The sequence below is a fragment of the Amphiprion ocellaris genome, chromosome 18, assembly GCF_022539595.1.
Source record: "Amphiprion ocellaris isolate individual 3 ecotype Okinawa chromosome 18, ASM2253959v1, whole genome shotgun sequence".
Lineage (NCBI taxonomy): Eukaryota > Metazoa > Chordata > Actinopteri > Pomacentridae > Amphiprion > Amphiprion ocellaris.
In genome coordinates, this window is record NC_072783.1 from 24,747,570 (window position 1) to 24,767,999 (window position 20,430).

Sequence of the window (20,430 nt, forward strand, 5' to 3'; positions counted from 1 at the left end):
GTGTGAAGAGATGGAAGATGACAGATGTTGGTGGGTGGATCATACAAGTCTTATGGCAGGTGACAGTAGGCAACACATTCAGGTTCCTGCCCTGAGAGATGATCATATGAATTAAATAGCTTATGGGGTTCATCAACAAGGCCGAAGAGTGAGATTTTTCATCTAAGGTAAATCTTGGATTCAAGTAGTATGAAAGGATTCAGACGGTTTGTGGCAATCTGCGCTCTAATCAGAGCATGGTCTATAACGTGATGATTAAATTCAACAGACCAGCCTCTCATAATTATGTTTACATCTTTCCATGTTTTCTCCCCTGGCTCACATAAACACCAGCTGTTCAGGAAGTTTTCAGTGCTTTGATTTTCAGTTGTGTTTATTTCTGGATCCATTTAAAATACTTCCATAAAGCATCAAAAATGATAAACAACACACACAATTTTCAATCTGACTATCAGATTGAGATAGACTCTAATGTAGATGCATTATATTACAAACCAGCCTGACTGAGCATTAAATCACCCCTTGTGTCCTGTGGTATCAGGCACCAAGGTGTTAGCAACAGATCCTTGTTTTTTCCAGCAGGGTCAAGGCATCACCTTTAACTCTTTGTCACATCATTTCTGAACTATTTCTGAGGTGGAGCAGATTCCATTATCCTAATGGAAAAGGCTGCTGCTGCTATCAAGGGATATATAGGGTCTGCGACAGTGTTTTGGTGGTGTGTCTCAAAAAGACAGCCACGTTAAGGCTCGAATCCACGGCTTCCCAGCAGTACATTGCCCTAGCCTCACCGAAATGCATTTAGTAGAGAACAATTAGGACTGTAGAACTCTGCTGTTCCTGATCTCACTGAGAAATCAAGTGTTTTTATGTATGAGTTCTTTGTGCATTTCCACATCAATACATCCTGTACATTCGCTGGGGAGCAGAGGAAGCACAATTTGAGTTTGAAGTCAATCTGACCGTTTTTTGGGTGATTTCGGGGTCCTCAGTATGCCTTTGGAAAATTGATGAACACCATGTTTTATGATAGTTATTTTTATGCTTTTAGGGTCAAGTTGCATCCAGACAGGGTTTTAAAAGTGCTGAACATAAATGATCTGAGTTACTTCCAACCATTTTATGTTCAAACAAAGTATGGCACAATGGGTTCTTGTTGTGTCCCTGTATGTTGCGCCATATTTCCATTGGGGGACTGTTGAAGTTTTTGTATTCTCTGTGAAATGTTTTGATATTTTGGACCTGACATACCTAAGAGTGGAAAATACAGCTGTTCAACGCATTTTTACACACTCAGTAGTTTACGTCAAAAAACATTTCAAGTTGAGTAAAGAAATAATTTGATACTATGAAAAAGGCTGTGGATATGGTCTGCAACAATGTTTGGGTGGTCTGTGCCAAAATGACATCCACATGAAGGCCATTTTCCAAGGTTTCATTTGCTGTATGGTCCAATTCTGCACTCACATGTCCATCGTAGATGTTTTCAGCAGTGGACAGAGGCCAGCATGAACACTCGAACTGGTCTGCAGCCTTGGTCATTACCAATTCATTGGTTCTCCTTCCATGGATCATTTTTGGTAGCTTTTAATCACTGCATACTGAGAACAGCCCACAAGATTTGCAGTTTTGGCGATGATCTGACCCAGTCATTTAACCATCTCAATGGCTTGATAGTAGATATAAAATCATTTTAGCTTTTGGTGAGCATGAAGGATAAATTTCACGCTGACATTCTTTTAGACTTGGACTTTATTTAGAATACTATGGCTCTTTTGTGACGGTGACGACAGATCACAAGTTGAAATTTGAACCGAATCTGTCCATCGATGTGGTGCTAGAGGGAAGGTCAAAGAGAAAACAGCTTCATTTTGTATCCTCCACTGAGGTTCAGAGTAAATCTTATGTAGCAGCGTCTTCAGCAGTTTGTAAGATACCTGATTCACAGTACATCATGTGCACACACTGTGTTCTGTAACCTGCTGTACAGACTGTACTGGATGCTTTCCTGTGCAGAGGAAGCCCGTTGTATACATGTTAAAAATGCAGCACAAGCAGGCACCCTCCAGCTTAATGAGCCATCCATGCCAGAGACAATACACCCACTCTAACATAAAGAACAAAAAACACCTCAGTATTATGAACCAAAACAAAAAAACACATAATGAAAAAGTCAGTAAGTGCACATACAGTAACTCCACAGCAGGAAATGTGGTGCTGGTTTCTAAAACAAGAAGACAATTTCAGAGCCTTTCTAAACTGGGACTGTCTTGGTTGCCATAGCAATGGTGGCAGACGACCACACACTGTCTGAGAGTTTATGTCTGGCACTGACAAAATTTAGTAGCGTACCTCAAGCAGCACACATGTAGGTTTGCAACGACCGGAAAACAGATGTCACCCATTTCGGATGAGCTTGGTTACATTATGCATTATTTGGTGCTCACTTTGTCCTTGTGCGACTCCATCTTTGGCACACACTAACACATTTGTCCCACTTGACACATCTCTTCCTGTCTGTAGCGCTCGCAGTCTCTTCTCCACTGCTCTGGCATTCTTTCTTCCTCTCTTGTCCTTTGTCTTCCCCGCTGCGATCTGAGACTGTTTCACATGACGCTTGAGTCTACATCTGAGGGAGCCGGGAACATCCCTTCACAGTCAACCCCTGCTGAGATCACTATCACAATCCGAGTTTCTCACTGTTGAAATCTTCAGCTGCTTTTCCAGCATAATGCCTGTGGCTGTTTTGAAGGAAAAAAAAAATGCACCAGGGACAAAAAGAATAGTTCACGGTGCAACCGACAGTGATTCATGTGTAGGTGCAGAGGCAGGGAGCCGAGGTGACGCAGGAGGTTTAATACTGTACAGTGTGTTCCCTGTGGTGTTAAAATGAGCAGGAAAAATAATATTACTCTGCAGTCTGCAACTTAGAAAACCTTAAAATATCCCCTCTCATTGTTTACTATGCATACAACCACCAGAACAATGCCTCGCCTTTACTTGTTAGCTCAATTTTCACAGAAGAAACCCATAATAGGTGGTTTATGTAAAGACACAACAGCTGCATCTTTTTACTGGTCACCAGCAAGACAGAGATGCTCACTAATTATATGCCTGTGGCCTTTGTTTTTGCAGTCCGCATCTTCAGCTGTGACACAGTTTTGGAAAACATACACAGTGTTGCAGGCAGAATATGGCAGATATGAGCCACCATCTGTGCGGCTCCATGTTTCAGCTGAACGCTCCCCATCCAAGGTCGTAAAATCGAACCACATGCAACTTTTAGGTTTAACTTCAGTCATGCACATTTTTTCAAATGTTAAACCATTCAACTACACTTGCCGCACATGCAGCAAGAGCACCTGAATTATTTATTTTTCTTCAAGTTCCCTTTGATTCATACAGCCCAGCAAAGCTACAAGGATTTGGCAGCTTCTTTTTTTTCTGCTAAACATTTCATGCTGGGATATAAATAAAGTTGTGACTATACGTGGGATTTTTTTGTCAGGAGGGGTGTCTACTGGCAAATTTTTGTCATATTTGTTTGCATTGAAGACGTGAAACCTGGTAGTTACCAGCTGAGAGTTGCTGACATGAATCAGGACAGCGAGCAGTCTCCCCCATCAGTCACACAGTCACCTCATGTTACCGACATTAGCCCTCGCTGAGAGAGCATAACGGAAGAGGATTTAACACTTGATCTCATGGAGACAGCTGCATCCAGGGAGATCACTTTCCTAGCTGTCCACGCTCCTGGACCACCTACTGAAAGCTTAACATCCATCCTTCTCCAGTCCTGGGATTCAATTTGGTTTAGCTGGCAGCCTTTTAAAAGCTGCAGCTAAGAAATAAGCAAGCAGTGCTGCAGGGTCAGTTCATCCAAGTTGGAAAAGTCACATATTTCCTACTTAAAGCTGTAGTAGGCAACATTTTTAGGTCATCACAGGGAAAATATTCAACACAAATCTTTCAGCATATTGTAATTCAAATGGTATCAGAGGGAACTGGACCTCTGCACCTCCTGTGTGATGGGAGATACTGACCAATCACATCTTTTCACTCAGCAACAAAGTCCATGTAGAAAGCTGGATGTGATCATGCAGTGGGATAGATAGAAGAAAAACATATAGTGCATAGCTAGACTGGCTTTGTGCATTTGAAGCGCACTCTCATCTGGTGAGAAGAGCTTGAAAAGTAAAGGTAGGAGAAAGCAGCTGCAGGTAAAGGATTGCATAGTTTCAAATTCTAGTGTTTTTCTTTCTTCAGTTTTAACCCTATTGGTATCCAGTTTCCAAACTGTTGCAGACATAGAGAATAGTACAACAACAACAACATGTCCTGAGCATTGACTGTGCATAAAGATACACAAATCCTCCATGTAGACACCCGGGTGTCACCATCTTGGCAGTGTGTGACTCCTCCTGTTTTCTCGATAATCCAAAAATGAGGTCAGAGGCAGAACGTGAGTAGATCTAAGCCAAACCAGGCAAACATGTTTGGGTCATGGACGGTTCTGCGGTGCCACTAAGTAATCACTCAAAGCTGTCAGGCTCCTAATTATGTATAATTTTTAGCCTTAGTATTAATGAAACAGGAGAGTTTTGTAAAAATTCACCCCCTGTATAGTTGTCATGAAAGGGGAAATTAGCTATAGAGATCAAACTTGTGTTTGCACCAGGCTGTAAATGTGTGCATTACTGCTGTAAAGTTGGGCATTTCAACAGGGAGGTCTTTTGGTATTGATTCACTTTTGGGGGCAGCCTCAAGTGGACATTTGAGGAACTGCGGTTTTTGGCACTGACAGCTGGCTGTCGAGTAAAATGTCTTGTGTTATGTAACTCGCATCGACTCCGTCCACTTTCTGCCTCAGTCTGTGTTGCGGCTAACACCATTAGGACCTTTACACTGCCACTGGGCTGCTGTGGCCCTTTAAGGGCAGAGAAGAGGCTATCACAAAGGACAAGCTTCCACTCACTACACATGCCCAGTGTGTCATGGTTGACCTTTCCTTTCCCTTGCACTGTCTGAACTGATTAGCTTTTCTCAGTGGCAGATACAACACAGCTCACCGCTACTGTCTGAACTCAGCCTGATAACAACTTGAGCTAACTCCTCCACTCTTACACAACAGCTGAGATGCAGGAAGAAGGGGTGGTGGGCTGATAACTGCTCTCATCTTCGGCGCCCATATTCGAACCGTCCTTGAACTCATTTGCTCTTTGAGGGCAGCAGATAACTCCTATCTACAGATGTGTTAATTGGGCTTTTCAGAAAGAAGTCAGCATATTAAAGCAGTCTTGGGGGCTCACTGGTGAACCAGGCGAAAGCCAAAGCCTTGGGAAATCACATGCGATTCAAGCTGACCTTCATCTAATGGTCTAGAGACCTTACAAAGCGGGGCTGATAAGCTTCGCTTGCAGTAGCAGAAACAAAATATTACCCCCATATTTTAAACCACCCTCAGAAACACCCTGGAGCCATGGGATGTGGTGCATAAATTTATTTCGACATATATTAACATTTTTATATATTTTTTTTCTCTTTTTGTTAAAGACACAGTATGTACAGTATTTACATAAGATTCTACAACAAGATTTGCTGGCAGAAAATAAAACCGTTTCCTCACTGGATCAGGATAAAGTGGGTAAGCGGAAAGATGTTCTCTCTAGAGCTTAAATTAAACTTGGTAAAATCTGACACCTCATCATTAAACTTGACAGTTCCTGTCATAACAGTCCATGAGAAACAACAGTTCACATTTCAACAATTCAGAGTAGTATAATGATGCAAATGGCTCTGATTTTTAACAAAGTAACAGCTGCACACACATGAACACTCTAAGTTAATATTAAGTTGCATCATGGCATGTTAAGTTAAATAAATTTGCCTTAAGGTATTTTTATTCCAGGATATGTTGTTGTTGCATTAACTTCCGCTGAGTTGCATTACTTTATTTTACCTCATACATTGTCTGAGGGTCCATCTAATCCCCGTCTTTCTCTGTTACGTAGATCTGACATTATTAAGAATACCGAATAGTAAGTTGTAAGGCAGGACTAATTCACATTTCACTACAGTCTACTGAAGGATTACCTCTTGACAAATCCTGTGCGGCAGCCAGCATCTCAGCAGACAATACATTCCTTTGACAAGGCTTCAGCCTCAATCAGGTCACCTCTGCAGAATAGTGAGGATGGTGAGAGGCATAGAAAATGATCGGGACCATCATCCGCTTTAATGAGACTGAATAAAGACTCCGAACTTGCTCATAAAACGCAGGAAAATTTGATCTGCAGAAATGCATCATCCAGTATAATAAGCTAAGCAACTGTCATGAGGAGCCGTGGACGGCAGCCAGGAGGGTGGGAGGAGGGGTTGGTGATCGGTTGTTTCATTTGGGCTCAATTAGACTTGATGTTTGAGAGGAGGACAGGAGCCAGACCGGGGCAGCGCTGGTGCTGTCACTATGGCGACGGTGGTGATGGGCTGTAATAGGAGGAGTTGGGAAATGAGGAAAGCGGGGACACATTTAGGGACACAAACACAGATATACTGCGGACATATGCACACCTGAGGACGAAATGCAATTTGAACAGGAAAAATGATGGTGATGAACTTTCACACCGAAGATACATAAGTGGTATATTGATGGAAGCTGAAGCTGCTCGGTATCGATTAACAGCACGTGCGATGTCAATGGTTGACACAGATAATAACCACTTGGGTTCTGCTATTTGGATATATTCCCATAGAGAGCAAGGAAGATTAAATTAAAGGTGAGCAAAGGAGCTGCAGCAGCATACTCCAACATGTCGACCTGCAAAGTAGCTCTCATTAGCTTTAACAGGATGATTATTTTACACAGAAAATGGATGTTGCTCATGATTTACAGTGACAGGACACTGCAGGAATGACTGATGCCTCTTACCCCATATGTTGGTTAAAAAAAAAAAAAGTTGATCCAATTCAGATAAAATCAAAAACAATAAAATAAAAAGGAGAGCAGCAGCTGCTACAATGTTATACAATGTGATAGGCTCTAGTTCATATTTCTATACATGTAATTTGTTGTGATAGACTGTACATTCTGTCATATTTTGTTGCTACATACAGTGCATTGCCCCGACAGTCGCTTTAAAACCCCTTTTCCCCGATGTAGAAAATTAGTACAGCTACATAGTTGAACTCTACGAGTTGTCCTCCTTTACAAAAATCTTGTGCTTTAGCATTTGAAACACACATACACGTCCAAAACACACACAGCAGGTAGAAAAGAAACAATAAAAAGACCTTTCTTCTCCTCTTGGTTGTTCAGTACCTTTTTTCATTCAGTAAATGTACAATCCCTGTATTCTGTTATGTTTAATTGGAGAGGAATCTCATTGAGAGCAGTTCAAAAGTGGCAGATGTGTCTCACAGCCACTCAATGGATTTCCATTAATAATAAAACATGAAGTGACCCACTGGAGTGTCCTGAGTTGATGCCTATCAGTGAGAGTCTCAGTCCAGACACCTACATGAAATGATGTCTTGTTGAACTGCTACATTAATATTTTTTTTCTTTTTCTCTTTGTAATCTTGAAAAAGTTTTATGCATCAGAAGTTGGCAGGAAGTCGGAGAAATGGCAGTTGCGTAGTTTGCCCTCGGATCACCGGCTTCAGTCTAAGCAGCATCACCTGATCAGATGAAGTTTTCCTGGAGCTAATATTCTGAGATAAATAAGCACTAACATATCGAGACATGGAGTGAATCTAACTATAAAGAATCATTAGCACCACCACAGTGTATGGGCAGGAAACACAAATGTCAGGATGGCAGAAGGAGCTGCTTAGAGGAGCAACAGCGAACTCTGAGACGCTGCCTGCATGACTTCTCAGCTTGGGAAGCAGTCTTTGGTCACAAATCAAAACCTAAATGGCATTGAATGTCAGTGATAAGCTGTCCAAGTGTGCACCACTGATTGATGATGTCCATTTCCACAGCTTGGGATGGGATCCTGAGCTTCTCTTTCATGGTTAAAGTACCTCTTCTTTTTCACTGGGTTCTCTGCACTAGACATTAACACCTCTTCACAGCTTGTTATCACTGTGAAGAGCCATCTTATCTCCAGCACTAAGATTAGTATGGTCACACGCAGATTTCGATGGCCGTTGCCATCACCATCTGGCTTTTGTTCTTGTCTCGGCCTGGAGACTGGTGCTGTCCAGACTCCTCTCTGGGAGACAGCGGGTCGGAGAGGACACTACGTTTGAGCGGCGCTGGTCGCAGGCAGGAAGTTCCCGGCGGGGTGGAGGGTTCAGGGTGTCTGTGGGAGGAACGTGAAGTAGTGGATGATGAGGAGGTGCAACTGCCAGTGCATACCCCCGAGCTCGACCTCTCGCCCCTCTTCGCTCGGCAAGACGCTCTTCGCCTGAGCTCGCTGACCAGCTCGTACTTGACAAAGCAGAAGACGTCCTTGACTCCACAGCGTTTTTCCGGCTCGGCAGCGAGCAGCCTCTGAAACATGCGAAGAGCATCGTCGGTGAAGCGGCGCCACTGGGACGGATACGTTCCCACAGGACACCCGGCTTTCTGCCAGCGCCGAAACTCCTCGTAGAAGGCGTCGGCTGGTAAAGCTGCCTCCCAGGGGAAGTTGCCTGTCAGCATGCAGAACACCAGCACCCCGAACGCCCACACATCCAGACTGGTGGTCACAAGGAAACCCTCTGCACGGCTGGCGCGGCACACCTCTGGAGCTGTGTAGGGGATGGTGCCGCTCACCCGTTTCACACGGCAGCCCACCCTCCGGGTCATGCCAAAGTCAGCCAGCTTGATGCGGCGGCACTCGCGGTCAAACAAGAGCACATTCTCAGGTTTGACATCCCGATGCACCAGGTTTTTACTGTGCATAAAGTCCAGGGCCAAACCCAGCTGCTGCATGCAGCGTTTGACCATTTCCTCTGGCAGACCCACCTATGAGAAGGAAGAGGAAGAAGATTTTATTGTCACAATTACATTACAGCACTGTGAAATTCTCTTTTTGTATATTGTAATTGGAGTCAGAGGTCAACTTTAATAAGCCACCCCCGAAGCAGACAGGGTTAAGGGCCTTGCTCAAGGGCCCAACAGTGGCAGATTGGCAGGTCTGGGGCTTTTACCCTCGACTTTCTAATTACTAATCCAGAGCCTCAACCTTCCGCCCTGGGGATAGAAAATGTTGAAAGAGAGCAACACAGAAAAAAAAATGATGATTTTGTTGTGATTAATACACTATGTCAGGTGACACTGGAAAAGAACTTCATGGTGAGTACATTACAGTACCATTAAAGAGAATAGGCAATGTTATAATGAGTGAAGGTTTGAAAGTACAGGATGAAAAATTATACACTCCAAAAAAGGAAAACTGAAACAAAAGAGTCTCAGTTCTGAGTTCCACTGCAACCATTTTTAATGAGTCTTTAGAAGAACCTTGAAGTCGAGCACTCCCAGCACATCAACGGGAATAGCACTAAAGCAAAGTGAGAGCTTTGCACGGAGAGAAACCGGGACGTAGACAAGACTCCCATCCCAGGAGAGCTTGTTAAAACTGTCCTGTCTGAACACTGTGACTGATTGGAGGAGCTCAGACTGAGTGAGGATGGTGATTGGAGGGAGGAAGAATGATAGCGTTACCTGTGGGGGTATGATGTCAAAAAGGTCCCCGGCGGGGGCATATTCTTGTCCAAACACATAGCTGTCCTCTGTCTCAAAAAGCACGTCCAGGACTTTGATGATGAAAGGGCTGCAGCTAAGTGAGCCTGTTAGACTGTATTCCCGCAGGAAACTTTTCAGCTTCGTCTTATTCTTGGTAACAAACTTTAACGCCATCTTGGTGCCTAGAAAAAAGAAATCAGATATTAACATGCAGAACACGCAGACAAACACTAATCCTGTATATCTGATAAATACTGCTAACATTTTACTCAAAAATTTTCCGTTATCCAAAAACTACTCACTACCTCATTCTCTGAGGGACTAGAGAGATTTATGACTAGCCAACCCTGTCTTTATGACAGCTGCTATGTTCATTTACTTAAACAATGAATCTCATCTCCAATACCAGCTGCTCACAATCACATCTGGAGAAGCTCTGTAGCGCTCACGCACCCTTTTTGATTTCCAATGCACTGTCATCTCCTCATTCTGCTCTGCACCACTTTACGAAGCTTAGTTATACTGTAATCAGACTGAGCCAGCTCCCTAACCTTCTTACAACCAAAGATTAAGGAATAAACCTAAAAAAATCCTTAACAAACCCTTCTAACTGTGCTAATTTCTCTGCGCAGCGCCTTGAGACTTTATGCCATGCTGAACAGCCTTAACTGCTCAGCTGTGAGGCATGCTGGCACAGAGCGGATGCTGCAATTGTAGCAATCTGCAATCTTAGGTTTCAATTTTTCTGCTATAATAGGTGGTTGACAGTGAAGACATACTAATGAGGTAGGGGTAGAGGAAAAAGAACTTCAGTTTTAAAACCTCAACCAACTCACCCTGCGTCCTGTGCGCCACCAGGTCCACCTTGCCATACGTGCCCTTCCCCAGCTCGCGGATGTGCTCATACTGTTTGGCTACATCTGCTGCTGACAGAGAGGTGATAGCCAGGGCCTGCATGTCCTCCACTGGCACCCCTCCACAGTAGCCCATTTTGGATGTAGGGGAGCCCCCGCCACTTCCCACCCGTCCCGGTCCAGATGGAGAAAGAGACAGGCTCGCCTTGACGCTGTGGGGCAGACTGACAGGACAGGAGGATATACAGCTTAGAGTCGGGGATGAAGTTCACACATGTATGTATGCGTGTACGACAGATTATTGTTCAAGCATCACATCCTTGTTTTCTGGTCTCTAAAGGACAGTTACATCAGGAGGCCTTTAACAGACCCTGATTTCCATGCAATCAATTCAGGGAAGGCAGCGACGGGGCGGAACTTTCAGTAAATGTATTGGACTTCCTGCTGTTTGTCTAGATCACTCTGGCCAGCTTTCAGCTATGACTGTTCTCAGACAGCACTTACTGGCAGACAGCTATGGGAAAATCAATAACACCAGGTAGAAGGACTAGCAAATGGAAACAAACTGACAGAGCTGACAGTCTCAAGGTGCACACACTGCAGCTGAGATAAGCCACACATAAACTGTGTATGCTCTGTTTTGATATTATATATATATATATATAAAAGTTCCATACAGCGGAGATAATTAGCAGGGATATGAGAAAAGACGGTTGCTTCATTTTGCCTTGAAAACACATTTGGTTTGCACTGTGGTTGCTCTGAGTATTTTGGGGCAAATTGCTGAAGCAGAAAAATAAAATCCTGCAACAGAGAAGTTATTGCTGATTTCCAGAAGTGCCAAGTTTGAAATAGGTCAAACTGATCCTGTGAGGGTAAAGATATCGCTGCTTTAATTGCAGGCTCAGACCGAGGCAGACACACTAAAGACACAACACACACACACACACCACTGACAACAAATTAAATATCAGGGATGAGTGGCTGTGCATGTCTCTGCTACTGTGTTTAAGCAAATGGTAAAACAAAAGAAAACTATTCAACACAAAATAGACCTTGTGATGAAATGAAGCAGATCACGCTAATGATCTTACACCACTGCCTCTGTCTTTCTTCAACCCCCCTTTTCCCTGTACTTGCAAAATCAAATTTAATCATCCAATCATGCACAGCATGCACACACACAATACTAATAGGCGCCGAATCAGTACAAACAATTTCGCTGATGGCCTTTTTCATCCATCAGTCGAAATCAACTGCTTTGTTCTTCTTTTCCTGAAGCCAATTTTTTACAGCATCACTTGTTTAAACCAAAACTCCAAAACAAGAGCATCATCTATGTGTTTGTTGGGTACAAGCTGAAAAATGCACAGCACCAAATGCACAGTTGGTGAAAACATGGCACAGGAAGTTTAGTTGAGACATTTGGTTCTTCTGTGTGATAAATATAGCTATTAGACAGTGGAAACCAAAATAAGACGCGACCATTTGCAGCCTTGTGTTCTTGGCTCAACACTTTCTTTAAAAGAGAACAAAAACAACAACCAAGACTGCAAATAGAACAAGTGCCCTGTGTACCGTATGTATCTCTGCAGATAACACTTGCTTCTTGATTTTATCCTAACCGTGGAGATGGTTATATAAGACACCATGAATATTGTAGCCAACTCATGCTGAGCATGCACACTGCGTATAGCCGTCAGCAAGTCAACACCAAAAACTGATCACTGTCCAGACTGGTTTGTGTTCCAGGTTTGGTGATTAAACATTTAAAAGAGGACAGACAGACTGACAGACAGACTGGAAGCACATTTCCTCTGACCGCCCACCCTGAGTGGCCCCACAGCCCGGATCAGTGGGAACGGGAGCCGAGCAAAGGGAGCGATTGTTTACTGGCACTCTTTGCAGTCGGCTCCATGGGCAGAATGTGTAGCGCTCTAGCACGGATCCTAATCACATTACTCAGCTCCCACAAAGACAACTCCCCCTCCTCCATTTCCTTTGCAGAACTGGATTAAGAGTCCTAAAATGTGATGAGTGATTTGAAAGAAGGTCGACACCGGAGCTGCAGTGATGCTGTTTAATGTGAGGCAGGAAGTGCAGTGCAGCTCCTGAGAGGTGTGGGGATGAAGTTATGTGGTTTCTGGGGGATGAGTGTTTGTGTTTGAGTGAGGCAGGGGTGGTCCGGTGTATCAGTCGCACGGTGACACTCTATCAAAGGCCCTTTTGTGTTTCCTACCTCTGAGAGGGAGCAGCTGTGAGCCTCGGCACGACTCAGCGTTCGTGCTCGACCACCTCCACATGCCCCACTGATCTGCCCTCTGCCCCTCTGCTGTCCTCTCAGGCAGCTAAAGACGAGGTAACATGCACATGCTGCACATACTGATAAGGATTTGGCTTGAGGCACAATTTATTGTCTGGAGGGTGTTTTTTTTTTGAGCAAGACTCATTCGCTGCTAATCATCTGCAAGCCCTTTTAGAAACAGATCCCTGAGCCGACTGCTTGTCTTTCTGTTTGTTTGATGGAAAAATCTTCTGACATTTCAGAGTATGAAAACAAGCCCGTCTTCCTAATTCCTAAAAGGGGGGGGGGAGAGATACGAGGTCTTCGCTCTGAAGCAACAATCAGTCTTCCAGCTACTAATTTCCCCACAAACACAGATTGATAATCGCGCTCCATTTAGCAATTATCCAAACAAAGATGACTGTACTTGCAGCATAACCCGCTTAAAACCACATTGTTCCTGGAAAAATAGCAAAACATGCAGTTTTTGCTTCATTATAACCAACACAATGGCTCTGGAAACCTGCTGTGGCTGATTCCACGTGTCCCCACAAAGGATTAACCTGCAGAAGTAGTTGACCTTTTGTTCTAAAAACACTTAGATGCAGATGAGAGCAGAGATAAAGCTTGTGATGCCACTGGCAACTGTATCTCTTATCGCAGCCTCAGAGTGTTCTCAGCATTAGCCTTGTGCGATGTGTTCCAAGCCTCTCAACTTCTACTCTGGAATTAAGGTGGCACTTGTTCCACAAAGACGACGGGGCGAGTTTCAGCTTTACTCACAGAGAGAAAAGTTCATATTTAGAATTGCTTGTGGTGTGGGCATGTTGGTGCATTAGCTGGTCCACCACTTCAGGTGAGACTGAAATATATCATGGATTACCTTGAAGTTTGTACAAACACTGATGGTTCCCAGAGGATTGATCCTACTGATCATGGTGACCTCTTTGACGTTTCCTTTATCGCACCACCATTAAGTTGACATTGATGGCTTTGAATGAAGCATCTATATACCAACGGTTATATCAATCTCCATTAAATTCGCTACATATATCCATGTTTGCCTCAGAATGAATTGCTTTTATTGTGTTGACTCCTCGACCTAAGGGTTTGGGTTATGACTTACTTCTTGCGAAATTACATTCCAGCCTTAGTTGTACTTTGTGTTAACATGCTGATGTAATGAACTGGATTGGTCATTATGACAAACATTAAATCAGCATATTAGCACTGTTATTGTAAACACACTATGTTGGCATTCTATTCAAAATGACACTGCATTCACACAATCAAGCACAGCTCTGAAATGTCATGAATGCAGGTCCTCAGGAGGTATTCTCTTGTATTCAGCAGCAGGATGTTGGCCATGAATTCTCTGGTTTCTGTGCGGCCAACTTTGATCAAGCTTGTGCCAGAGCACCTCACAAATGCTTGATCCAGTTGGAATCTGGGGAGTTTAGAGAATGGGTCAACACCTCGGCCTCCTGGTTGTGTTCCTCTAGCTGGTCCTGAGCACTTTTTATGGTGTGGCAGGCTGCATTGTCCTAATGGGGTTGGCCTTTAGGTAATGCTAGCAGCTTCATTAAACAGTCAGAACTAAAAACACCTCTGGGATGAGAGGTGAAACATCTTCAAGAACCTATAAAAGACTTCCAGTTGCTTTTTTACAGAGGCTCCCAGGATTACCATGACCTGGATGACTGAGAATCTACACAGACAAATGTTTAGGTAGGTGCTACTCATCAAAGTAAACACCACATGAATGGTAGGTTGCAAGGTCTCCAAGCAGAACATTGCATTGTGATGATTTAAACAATGTCATTTGCTTCAGTGGTTGTCAGTGGTTTTAATGTTGTGGCTGATCGGTGCAAGCACAGTTTTACAGAGATACTCTCAACAGATCTATTTGTTCTAAAAGGATTAACTGTAGTAATGTCAACAATTCATGACTGCAAGAAATCTGAGCTTGGAAGTAGGCAAATACTATCCGTTGTATTGACATGGGACTCATCAGGGACAATAACTGCGTATTCAGTGAGCTACTGCTTCTCCCTGTGCAAACTGTGTGAACGTTACAGCCGTAATGAACCGTGACGTGACATTGATTGCTACATAAAGACCTTATAGGGGCAAGATTCAGGCATGAATACAAATTCACATCTCAGAGATTCAGTTTGTGAAAAGATAAAAATTTGGTTATTACTCTCCAGCAAATGTTTTTTTAATGCACACGGAGCATATATTACTGAGAAGGAGGTCAGAGTCAGCAGATTTACACACACGCTGTCCTTTTTAGTGCATTCCCACTTCCTTCCTTTCCCTTTTATCTGTTCCTCAAAATGTAAACAAGGGACTAATGAAAGAAATAAATAGATTGCAGAGCCTGCCTCACGTCCCTACCTCTCTCTGTTACTAATGGACTAGTTGCTTTGCTCTCGGCAGAAGAGTCATTATGGGTGAGGACTGATCTCTCGTGTCCAATTTACTGTCAAAATGCCCAGCGCGCCTTGCCTCGGGGTCAAAGTGAGACCAGTGAGTGAAATGCGATGTGACTGATGTGGCTCATCTCGCTGTCTGTCTGGAAATAAAGTAGCTGCATGCACATATAGATGCTATCTGTTCCAATCTGTCTATCTGCATTTCACTCCTTGTTGTCTCGGCATGGACAGGTGGCGTAAAAACACATATCATTCGATCTAAACAAAATGGGCTTCCTCGTGACAGCCACTTGCATTTAGGACACTCTGTTCCCTACTCAAGCTGACAAAAGAACAGAATGGCCGTCTTAAGTTGGTGGGTTTCGCGCCTCTGTCAGGATGAAGAAATCTCCTGCTGAGCTCTGATAGGTGAACCAGCAGCCCGAGCCACAGACTCTTATTTTGACCAATAACCTCTTCTCAGCTGTGCCCAGCTGCCCATATGGAGGATCCCTGCTGGGGCTGTATAACGCGCTCCCGACTCCCCTTCCCATCATTCCCCTCTCCATGCTGTATGTCACAAACCCCCACAGGGCGACTCCTGCTGACAGACCCTGGAGGAAATGCTGGTGGACAGTCGCCTCCTGCTGGGAGGACCTGAGACCCAGGAAGGGACGAGCCAAGGTTAAATGTTCCCAAACAGTGACTGAGAGAGGAGATTAGCTGCAAGTGGTGATACTAAAAGGACAACTGTCAAAGAAAAAGTGGTCACAGTGGCAAAAAAAAAAGAAAAACAGCACGAAGAATAGATCCCACTGCGGAATGCATCATTACTGTAGTTTAGGATTAAGGCTTTGGGAGCACAAACACACACTCATCTGATTATGACTGTCACCATCACTGTCATTGTGATGTCCTGCAAAAATCAGTCACCACAATAAGCTACCCATGGAACATACTGTACCCAAACCCCCCCCAACTCCATTACAATCTCACAATCCAGTAACCTCAAGTTATAATAGGGAGGCTTCATGTGATGAGAGAGAGAGTAGGGAGGAAGGACTGGTTGAGGGGGAAAATCCAGTGAGAGAGAACTGAAGCATCCCCCTCCTCAGCACCATATAGGCTGCTCCCCTTTGATGTCAAATACATGGTGACTCTAATAGGAGCTCAGCAAAATGGGGTCTAAATGGGGGTGTAGCTAAATGATGTAACAGCCCGGCTCATGCGGACGTTGTTCTTTTAAAAAAAAAAATCCTTCTTTAATCCATTTTCCTGTCCATTTGAAGGCAAACTAACAATATATGGTGATTTTTTTATCCTTGTCATACACAATAGCCTCTAATCACAATCAATGCACTAATGTTGATTGGTGAGGCTGCATTCACTAACACCCCTCCTCCCCTTTGTTTCTCTCTAAATTCAGCAACGCTTTAATTGTATGAAAGAGTACTAACCATCATATAGTAGTGAGTATAAACCCAAAACATACAAAAGAAAACACACATCAACCTATAAATCGAATAATCATTCATAGTCACAGTGAAACACATACAAAAACTGAATATTCACATTGGTATTAACAATAAGAAAAGGAGGATATTTGATTTTGAGCACCTTTCACAAGGACACAGGAAACACAATATGTGCACTGATTGACAGCTGTTCTCACTGAGATGATGGTAAGTTGAGATGTAATCTGCCGGAGAGTAAAATTATACGTCCTAATTGACAACACTCTTTTTCAAGTAGCCATATCCATATGACAACCAGAATGTGACATTTTTTTTTTTTTTTTAAAAGAACCTCAGTTTGCCAGAATTCACCACAAAATTGTCCTTTTTTAAAGTTTGGGGGGCAAAGATGGGCTTTAGTTTGTTGTGTGCCAGCTGGTGTGGGTCATTGCATGTGTCTAGTATTTGATATAAACCCTCATACTGCAGCTGTCTTCTCTGTTTTTTAGCAGGAGTAGTTTCTGGACACCCACAATGTTCTTGTGAAGAATTTCAGACAATGTGGCTCTGTTAATAACCCAGTTTACAAAGTGCAGTGGCCTGCTTTCATTGAAGACTGCATATCACAAGTGCGATTGTGGGTGATTCTTTCTTGATATCACTGAAAATTTAAACGCAGATCAGAATCTCTGTTGTTTTCATAGCTGTCAGTGAAGGCAGCACTGTTTGTACGAAGTTTTCACGATCAATATTGTAGATCCCCTGCTTCCCAGAGCAATGTTGACTCTTGATTTCTGTCTAAACTTTAAAGGAACAGCTCTACCAAAGCACAAAATAAAAATACCAGCCTTTCTTCTCTGCTGCTTCCTTCACACCAGTACAATGATTTGTGACAAAAGCAAGAATCCTGGTGCTGCTGTTTGGAGTCCATTACCAGACTTCAGGGCTGCTCTATCAAGTCAGCTGCTCATTTAAATGCATTAGACTGCATTAACGATGAGACATCACCTGTCTGCCCTGGACAGAGTATAAAAAGGGCCATTAGAATAAAAATAAATAAATATAGTGGAGCAGAATGCCGGATGCATCCATCTATCACAGACTGAATAGCAGAGTGTGAAACAGATATCACGAATAATGTGGGTGCAAATGAAGTAGCTCAGTAGTTGGAATTAATCACAGGCTGATGATAAATAAAGCTGTGGTGCTGTATAAGTAATTGCTGACATTGAGGCTTTAGTGTTGTGTGGAAGGCAGATTTATTATTCATGCATGGATATTATTGTGAGTGGGTCAAAGTTCAGACAACATGAAGTCACTCAGGATCACTGCAGGGGAACAAAGTGTAAGAAAGTCCCAGAATTAAAAGCAGGAAACAATATTCTGGGGTTTAACTTAGAAGTTTTTCCTTCTTTCTTTGTTTCTGTCCTTGCAGTATCACGTCTGCTGACCCGGTTTCAGAATCCTCAGGGCGCATCTAGGTGATACTCACCTGCTGGCGACCTGTCTCTCTCCTCCATGGTCCTGCATCCGCTCGGCGAGCAGAGCTGCTGCTGCGCTCCGCTCAGCCCTGACGTTCCTGACGGAAGCTTCTCCCTCCGATCACTCACAAGGCGCTGAGAGGGGGGCAAAAACTGCTTTCTTTCAAAAAAAAAATCTCGCAGGTTTACAGCTGATGAAACACTGTCCTGCTCCTCTTCAGACTTCCTTTGGAGGCGGATTGAATGGAAGCAGCATCTGACGCTGGATGCCGAGGCTGGGATCCCTCCTCTGAGCGCCCACCATCTCAACCTGCCAAGCCGCGGGAGGAGGCTGCGTGTTTATCTTTCGCTCCTCCAGTGGTCCGCATGACCCACTTCAGCACCACACACACTCACACACACTGAGGCGGACCCATTCATTCACATCCAGGCAGGGGGACTCATGCAAAGCGGCGCTCTGTGCAGCGCGCAAAGACGCATCGACATGTTCCCAAACTCCTCCTGCGCGTCCTGCTGTCTGCTGTCTTTCTGTCTTGTCCGTCGGTCCAGCGGGACCTAGTGCAGGAGGAGGGAGTCTCAGATGTTGCTGGTCCTACCAGTCAGCTCCTTCATTGTTCACCGTCTCCACCCTCTGGCTAACTAATACGCTCACGTGTCCCGGGTCCTAGTGCCTCCCCAACCAAACCATCATCCTGACTAAATGTGTCCAGGAGCTGCTTCTTTTTTCCCCCTTTTCTTACTTTTGATTCATGCTTTGAAGGAACAATCTGCTCCACTCTTGCATAATTCAGCAGCTTATGGCCTCCAGTGCGTTGACTTCACACGATGACTTTGCCAACTGTCCTTATTAGGTAACAGCGAGGCAAGACTTTCAATTAATTCACTGGCCTGGCAGCTCCCCTTTACTGTACATGTTTAACTACAGGCCTCCTGCCAGACGTGTTTGCCAGCAACAACAGATTGGACTTGTAGAAAAGATCATCAGATGGACTGATGGGAGTTTTTTTTTTTTTTTTTTTCAAACTGGTTGATTCCTAAACATAAATACATAAACTGATGCTGCACTTTCTCCAGTCTGGGTCTCACCTCCAACTCCAGATGCCACATTAGATCAAGGAGCAGCTTCTCAGATTAGTGTTATTTCTGTTTTTACTTTCCACGCTTTGAAAACAAGAAAAGCACTCAGAGAGAGCAGTACTCCACCAAGGCTGCTCAGTCGTTGTATCATTTAGATGCCTGACCTTCCCTGAAAAGTTAATCCAAATATGTTAGTCCGTTTCTGAATAATGTTGCTAACAGACAGACAGACATAAAGCGATCGTCACATAACTCCGCCGCAGCCTTTGGCGGAGTAATCAGATAACATTTTGCATTAATCTTTTTGAGTTAGTTACCTTATTTTGCATTGCATTCCATCAACAAAGTACATTGAATTAGGAGAATTAGTTTTTCATCTGTAATCAAAGATACTTTTATTACCACCTATTTAATGACTGATCATATAACCCCAAGTTTTTAAGTAATTGGTAAATTTTAAGCTGTTCTAACTAGAATTATTAAGTTGTATGTGCTTAATCAACATGTTTAGGAACAAAGGGATCAGTTATTAAGACAGGATTCTGCTAAAGTAAACTGTAAAATTTGTTACAAGCAAAGTTCACAAAAATTTTTGGACAACTACTTGAAAAAGAAAAAAAACTAAGTCAAGCTTTTCCATCCCATGGCACAAATGAAAAGTCCTCTTGGGCTGAACAGACTTGTCAAAAGGAAACAATTTTACTAAACTGTAGGTTGGGAAGGCCCAATTTTAATGGTAAATATGACTTCCGTTAACAGATGTAGCCTAATCTCCATGCAAAACTCCACGATCAGTCATTTCACAATTGAAAATATTCCCAAATTCATTGCTTTAGTAGATTTTATTTGTAAACTAAATGCTGCTCATTTTGAAATGTCCTTTGTATTTTATTTGTTCATCCCCTGACACGCAATAAGTACGATAGAATTATCCAGATATGTTGAGCAAGTAGGAGAGAGAACTTGAAATCCTGAACTCAGTTTCATTAAGTTTGTTTGAAACTAACTCATGCAGAACTTTGAGTTTAAATTGTAGTTGAGCTGATGCGATTACCAACATTATTATGTCAACTCAACACATCAAAAAGAATGTTTGCAACTTAAAAGGTTCATGTCAATCAATAAATTAGATTGCTTTTTTGACTTGCAACTATCTACTAACATTTAATTCAGTTGTGAGAATAGGTCCC

The 20,430-nt window shown here is 43.3% G+C and overlaps 1 protein-coding gene across 1 annotated transcript; it reads right to left on the bottom strand.

Moving 5' to 3' along the window:
* Positions 1-5,485: 5,485 nt before the first annotated feature.
* On the bottom strand, positions 5,486-18,801 carry sbk1 (SH3 domain binding kinase 1). Its single transcript, XM_023287069.3, has 4 exons — positions 18,175-18,801; positions 10,510-10,751; positions 9,653-9,855; positions 5,486-8,953 (listed from the first exon to the last, which is right to left on the bottom strand). Exons 1-4 carry the CDS (start codon positions 18,210-18,212, stop codon positions 8,129-8,131), a joined length of 1,308 nt encoding a protein of 435 aa, XP_023142837.1. The 5' UTR covers positions 18,213-18,801; the 3' UTR covers positions 5,486-8,128.
* Positions 18,802-20,430: the final 1,629 nt, after the last annotated feature.